The sequence below is a fragment of the Glycine soja genome, chromosome 18 (genome assembly GCF_004193775.1).
Source record: "Glycine soja cultivar W05 chromosome 18, ASM419377v2, whole genome shotgun sequence".
Lineage (NCBI taxonomy): Eukaryota > Viridiplantae > Streptophyta > Magnoliopsida > Fabales > Fabaceae > Glycine > Glycine soja.
Window position 1 is genome coordinate 6020532 of NC_041019.1, and position 7827 is coordinate 6028358.

The 7827-nt window shown below is 32.2% G+C and overlaps 1 protein-coding gene across 1 annotated transcript; it reads left to right on the plus strand.

The window, feature by feature from the left end:
- The first annotated feature begins 438 nt into the window (after window positions 1–438).
- On the plus strand, window positions 439–3169 carry LOC114397602 (transcription factor DIVARICATA-like). The gene is made up of 2 exons (XM_028359717.1): window positions 439–1920; window positions 2341–3169. Exons 1-2 carry the CDS (start codon window positions 1475–1477, stop codon window positions 2858–2860), a joined length of 966 nt encoding a protein of 321 aa, XP_028215518.1. The 5' UTR covers window positions 439–1474; the 3' UTR covers window positions 2861–3169.
- Window positions 3170–7827: the final 4658 nt, after the last annotated feature.

Consider the following 7827-nt stretch of genomic DNA (forward strand, 5'->3'; position numbering starts at 1 on the left):
TTTTTGACAGAACTTTAGTAATTATTATATGTAGTTTGCAATCAAATAACAGCGTAAAATTTTTACAGTTACTATATACATTATTTACTCTATTTTATTAGTTATCAATATAAAAAATTTTACGATTAAATGAAAATTAAACTGAAATCCTTCGTTCAAGGCTAAATATGGATCATATTTATCCCAAAGTGGTGCTTTACAATGTTACATTGACCAGTGCAACACAGCCAAGCTTGATGAGCTGCCAGTCCCCATTTGATTTAGAACCTCAATCAAAAAGACAAAAAATATTAAATGAATGAATTAAATAAAATAGCATATCAGTAAATGATGCATTTATAAATCATTAATTACTTTATAGTTATTTTTTTTTTAATAAAAAGTGCACAGAGGCAGGGGGGGGGTCTCCATTATAATAAGAGGGAACTTTTTATATAGTTGCATTGCAGGATCCACAAACACATAGCATCCAATCACAGCTCACCAGCTTCATCCACTGCTTTTTTGGTTTCTCTCCCTTTGGTGGTGCCTTCCCCTTTGAGGAGGAGAGAGTTGCAAAGTTTGTTTTAAGATTCATTCTTGCTTTTTCAGCTTCCATATAATTTCCCTCTTTTTCCATTGGGGGGGCTCCTATTCCTTTTTTGTGCTTAGTTTTTTTTTTTTTTCTTTTCAATATTTTCTTTGCTGCTCAGCATCAGGGAAAAGGTGGAATTTTTATTTTTAAAAAAAAGTTTTGTTTTGTGTTGTTTTCTAAACAAGCTTTTCTTCTTTTTTCTTCTACTACTACTTCCTCTTCCCTCATAAATTCAGAGTCTTTCTGCTCTTTCCTAATTGGGTTTGTACATTCATTGTCTTTGGCTGTGCCCCTTTTGCTCCTCCTTAGCTTCTAATCACTTCCCAATTGGGGTAAGCGCAAGTTGAAGCTGCAGAAAGAGTTGTCAGTTTTTTCTCTCTCAAAGTTGTCATTTTTTTTGTGGGCATTTTTTTTTGCTGTGTCTCAGTTCCTGTTTAGTATCTGGGAGGGAAGTTCATTGGGTTTAGATCTCATCTCACAAGTGGTTTCTAGGGTTTTTCCTTTTGGACCAATTAGGTAATAATCTTGAACCTCAATTTGGAGCATTCTCTTTGATTTTTTTTTCTTCAACAAAGTGGGTCTTTTGTAGATTCCTGAGGAGCATGCCTCCTTTCCTACACATAAAAAAAGGCTATTCTGATTCCTTTTAAAAAAAAATGCTTGTTGATTTATCCTTCATAGTGTTGTGGTAAAACCTCCACCTCTGCTTCTCACTTACTATCTCCCTCTCTCTCTTGCCCTGAATCAGCCCTGCTTCCCATAAAGTTTGTGCAATCTTTCAAGTACAATCCACAAACACAAACACACACACCAAACCAAAACATCCTGAATTGGCTGAAAACCTTGTTCTACATGCTCTCATAGTTTGTGTGTTTAATTTGTGTTGTGACTTTTGGTGTGATGAAGTGGGAAATGGAGATCCTCCCTCCTGCATCACCTTACATGTACAATTCCAATTGGCTTCTTGATGATAACAGGACCAACAACACCAAATGGACCCCTGCAGAGAATAAGCTGTTTGAGAATGCTCTTGCCGTGTATGATAGGGACACTCCCGATCGGTGGCACAAGGTGGCCGAGATGATACCAGGAAAGACGGTTATGGATGTAGTGAAGCAGTACAAGGAATTGGAAGCAGATGTTTGTGACATAGAAGCAGGGTTGATCCCAATTCCGGGGTACAGTAGTGGTACCACCACAACCTCACCCTTCACCTTGGATTGGGTGAACACTAGTCCTGCTTATGATGATGGCTTCAAAGGAATCACTGCTAAGAGATCCTCCTCTGGAAGACCCCTTGAGCAGGAAAGGAAGAAAGGTGTGCCATGGACTGAAGAGGAACATAAGTATGTGTAACCTTGCTGCTTATTGTTTATTATTACTTTTGCTTTTTCAATTTTAATTCCATGTGTGTGTGTGAAATACTATGTGATGATTTTACTATTTTACTTTTTGGTTATTGAAAATGTAAATTGGTTTGAAAAGAAAAATTGATGTACATGAGGACAGTAAGGAGTTAATGGATGTAGTTATGTTTATGAATTATGATGTACTTTATGTATGAAGCTAGGAGTTGGAGCAATAATGCTATCTTGTTATTAATTGTTGGATATTTGTTATTTGTGGTGTTAAGGTCTTTTTAGCTTTCATGAGGCAAACTATATGGGTGGTTTGGTTAAGTAAAATAAATAATTCATGTGCTATTTATATCAGATTTTTGGTTTTGACTTTAAATTTGATTATGATTTTGTGAAAATTTTCCACAGGTTGTTTCTACTGGGGCTGAAGAAGTATGGCAAAGGTGATTGGAGAAACATATCGCGAAATTATGTGATCACTAGGACGCCAACTCAAGTTGCTAGCCATGCTCAGAAGTACTTCATCAGGCAACTATCAGGAGGCAAGGACAAGAGGAGGGCTAGCATCCATGACATAACAACGGTTAATCTCACAGAAACCACCAGAACTTCTTCTGATGAAAGCAAGAGATCTGCTTCGCCACAAAATTCCGCAATGCTCTCACGCCACCAGCAGCTGAATTCTAATGCTGCCTCATCCGGATTGAATTTCCAGTGGAGCGATCAGCCAAATGCAGGGGTAGCTATGGCACTCAACCCTGCACATGAACAAGTCTTCATGTCCCCTTATGGCCTTAACTCATACGGGTTTAAGATGCAGGGCCAAAATCTGCACAGAAGTTCTCTTCATGAGTCTTCTTACTTAGGACCTCAGACACCAAACATGGTTTTCCAAATGCAGCCCTCCCAACACTATTCCCATGCATGAGGTGGTGGTGGTTGTTGTTTTGAATTATTATTACTATTATTATTATTATTATTATTTATGGCTAGAACCAGTGTCTTTTGCTCAGTTCACTAGTACAGTGTCTGTGCTTTTTACCATGTTTTATGTGAATATCTTACATTAGACTGTTAGTTAGTTATTTCCTTCTTGGAATATGAACTTGAAAGGAAGGTGTTGAAATTTTGTTTCTTCATCAACCTTAAAACTTATGAAAGGTGGAAAGCTGTGAGGCAAACTGGTACCAAACTTTGGTTTTTCAATGTTGTTTAAGAATATTGGATTTCAAGCTAAGTCTAGAATGAAATGTTAACTTTAAAGAGAAAGGGTCCCTTGTACTATGGCAAGGCATTTTATGTATAAGAAGGATACTGTTGAAGTAATTGTATTTAAAATAGTAAGAGTTTGAGAGATCCGTAATCTAGTACCTTAGCAATGGTTCTTCGAAGATAAGATTAAGATGCACGAATATATTTTGTACAAAGTGAGATTCATGTGGATTAATTAGTTATTTTAATTAGAATAAATAGAAACATATGGAACAAGTGTGATTCATGTCGGATTAGATGGGTAATATATTCTTAACAAAGAATTTGGTCATGCACGATGGTTAAGACTGTTTGTACACTGTTCACTGAGTAAATCCAAAGAAAGGCATCACAGTCATTGTGATTCTATTTGTACGGAACCCTTCTGTTGAACATAATTTTAAATGCTTCACTGTTCTCCATATCTTTGGCTCAAATCGATGATCCCATTTATGGAGACAACCTAAGCCTTTTTATTTCGCCAAAAAAAGTCTTTAGCATTCATTAATCAGATATGATAATAAATGATGTATATAGGCGTGTAAAATAAGTCCAATTTAGCATAAAATAAAATGAGTCCTGTTTTTATCACGATAGAGTATTTTTTCAATGGAAAGTTTATAATTTAGATGAGCAAAATTTGATAATTAGATTTTACATGGATGTCATGTCACTGTTAGAAATCATCAAATAATAGTGTAAGGAGTAAATTACAATCTATTCTTTTAGAAGATGTTTAATTTACAATTTTTTTCTCCTTTTCTTTTATTATAAAAAATTACACTATTTTTACTTGAGTGAGGACATGTTCACACTTTAGATTGTTATAAGTTAATTACTTGTCGGCAATGAATAATTATAAACAACTGCTTAAAGATTTCCTTTTTCTTTTCACACAACTTTAAGTGTCACAACACAACTCAAAGTATAGCTAATTTTGAATAACTTATTATTGATGTTGATATTTTAAAAGATGAGATGAAGTCTTAAACATTCCTTTTATCAACTTTGGAACTTAAATCAAAATCAATATTTTATCTTATAAAATCTCTGGTATAACAATACAGTTTAAACCTCGTTGCCAATGATATTGATAAATATACCCAAAAAATCATGTCTAAAACCTTTGTTTATATTAAAATAGATCTAGGGATAATATATTGATCTTCCAAAGAAAGTGACCGTAACTTATAAAATTAGAGGAAATGGTCATAGTATAATTTAAGCATCTTTCAAAAAAAGAAGTGTAATTTACTCTCATTTAAAAAAATATATGACTTTGTGTTAATTGACTTTCATATAGGATTTAATAGTCCACACTTACTCATTTATACACACACAAAAGGAGTTACGGATTCTCTTTTTGGTGAGAAAATTCATTGACCACATATTGCCTTTGCTTGAAAATGAGAATGAAGAATCTAGCTAATACCCGTCCTTCCCTCCCGCAAAGAGTGCTTTGTGGACCTAATGATAATAATAAATAAATATCCCATGACACAAAGTAAGCATCGTGGCAGATAATCTTTGTCATGAAATAACTAATTAATGAAGTTACTAACACAGTATTTTGTAGCTACCTTCTAATTAATTTAATTTATTTTGTGATGGTCTATTAGCACTTATTCTGCATGATTCTAAAATATGTGCCCTCTCTCTTGCTCAATTGTACAAAGACACGCCTACAAACTTTCCTTGGAAGCAGATTCTAGAAATTAATTAATTAAATAATTGATCAACACCCGAGTAAATAGAAAGCTGTAATAATTGAAATAGAAGCTATTATGTGCATTTGATTAGAGGTGTAAATCATCAATCATAAGCTTTTCTTCTTAGCAATAAGGTCATTTTGACCACATCTCCTCCACTTTCTACAAGCCTGGCTTTGGAAAATAGGATATGCCGAGACAAATTCCTTTTGCACAATTGCACTGTTTCTTTGTTATGGACCAATCTCATTTTTTTTCAAGTAGGTGTGCGCATATATGCTTCAATTTGTGCACATATATGCTTCAATTTTTGCACAATGCAAAAGTCATGCATGTGTGGACAAGTTTTTTGGGCTTCAAAGTGTTTCGTCTGTTAATGACAAAGCGCTTCGTTCTCATAAAGTAGTGAATGATTGGATGTTGAAAATAGCAAGGTGGTCTCGAGTGTAAATTTTTATAGGCCAAATTAAAATTTTATAAAGTTGAAAGATGAATATGACACTAAAGAGTATGTTGGAACAAAGATTAAATTAGGACACTAAAGAGTATGTTGGAACAAAGATTAAATTAGGACACTAAAGTAAATATCTAATAATGTTAGATGATCAAACTGAAATTTAAATTAAATTTAAGAGTTCAAAAATGTTAGTGATATGTTTGAAACTACGTCATCAACATTAAACGCACATAAATTACAAAGAATTCAAAAATATTAATGATGAGTCTAGAACGGTGTCATCAACATTAAATGCATATAAATCACAAAGAGTATAAAGAAAATTTAATAATGGGTTTGAAACCACGTCATAAATATTAAACGCACATAAATCACTACATCAATCGTTATAACTCCCAAGTCATCCTTCTCCAATGTTGGCTATGAATATCATTCTTTGGAACTGTTATCAACATGAAACACACATAAATCACAACGTAACAGCTGTAGCTCTCGTGCCATCCTTCTTCAATCTGAGCTACGGATGTGGTTCCAAACATATTATAAAACTTTGTCTTAGATAATTTTTTCTATAACCATTTAGAGAAGATAATAAAAAACACACATAAATTAGATAGAGTACATAAATATTAACTATGGGTCTAGAACTGCGTCATCAACATTAAACCCAAATAAATCCCAAAGAGTATAAAATTATTAACCGTAGGTTTGAAACCGTGTCATCAACATCAAATGCACATAAATAACAACACAACAAATGTGTTTGTGGATGTCATTCTTTGGAGCTATGCATCAATATGAAACACGCATAAATCACAACGTAGCGGTTGTAGCTTCCGCGTCATCCTTGTTTAATGTGAATTATGAACGTGGTTCTAAACACATTATAAGACTCTGTTTTGATACATTTTTTCTATAAACGTTTAGAGAAAATAAAATAAAATAAAAAATTCTTTTTTAAGTTAAAATTAACTTTTGAAGAATTTAATATGAAAAAATATTTATAAATTAATTTATGCATAAGTTAATTTTAACTTATGAAAAAATATTTTATTTTTTCTTATTACAAGTGCTTATGAAAAAAATTTATCCTAACATAACAAAATTAATTATACAATTTTTTTTTCATGAAGATGAGGGGTGAAATTATAGAATACATGACGATCATTGAATACAATTCCACAAGTAATTCTAGATGCATTAACCAAACCTTTTCTTTTGAAGAAAAATTTGACCCTTTATATAAAAGTAGTACTTCACTTTTTGTTAACTTTATTGTCAATTATTCATAGAAATTCCAAAATTATTAACGCATTTTAAAACGACCCATGTCTTCCCTTGCAACTTGGGCAAGGATATAAAATCTGCCAAGTCTAATAAAACAACCACACCATGCATGACGGTACAAACCTAAATGGTCCTGCTACTTGGTTTTGCTACAGTATATGACAAGACTAGCCACCATCCTTTACAAAAGGAAAACCTTCTTTTTTGCAAGTGGAATTAAAAAGCACCTTGGCCACTTTATTCTTATTTCCATCAACACTTGCACTAGTTACAACCAATTTCAATTTTTATTTTTGGAATAATGGAGGAATAAGCATCTAATTAACGACGGTCAATGAGTAATTAATTTAGTGGAGAAAAGTCCAAAACAGCGACAGACATTAATTACTACAATCTTGTTAACATACAGGGAAATTTCATAGGTGGATATTATTTACCAATTCTCACCATATAAAAATATTATATGCAATAAAAAAACATCAAGTTGCTTTCATTATCATATACATAGTGTAGATTTTCAATATTTATACTAACATTTTTTTATTAGACAAAAAATATATCAAAGAAGGCAATAAAACAACACCTAGCCATTAGGACAATATATTTCGTTAAGAAATATTAAAAACACATTCTATAACATTTTTTTTAAAAAAAATTATTAGATAATCTAAAATCATAATCTATCCATATAATCCCTATCAATATATATGTGACACATATTTAATTTTTTTTTTAAATTTAGACGAAAGAAGTAATAACAATTAAACTGTGTGTCATATGGAGATTAATAATGATCATGATAATCTATTATCATTTAATAGTTTTTTTCTTTTGAATATATACTTTATTATTAACTAAAATTGATTGAAAATCATAAAATTTAGTTGAAATTACTTCTTATTTAACCTATGCTTGGAATCATGTCCTGGAGCACCAAATCACATTCAAACAGGGAGTGACACAGGAGCTACCGAAAATTACTTTCGGTGTGACGTGAAAAATTACATCCATAATACTTAACCAAACATGTATTTAATTAGTCTCACTCATAATTTTATATTTTTTCATATATAATCATAAAAACTATGTTAGGAGGCATATATTAAAAAGTGTATTTACTAGCACTTCTATTTTTTTTAGTTAGCTTAACCATTTTATTCAACAGCTAGTTAACAAGTATAAAAAGTGTTT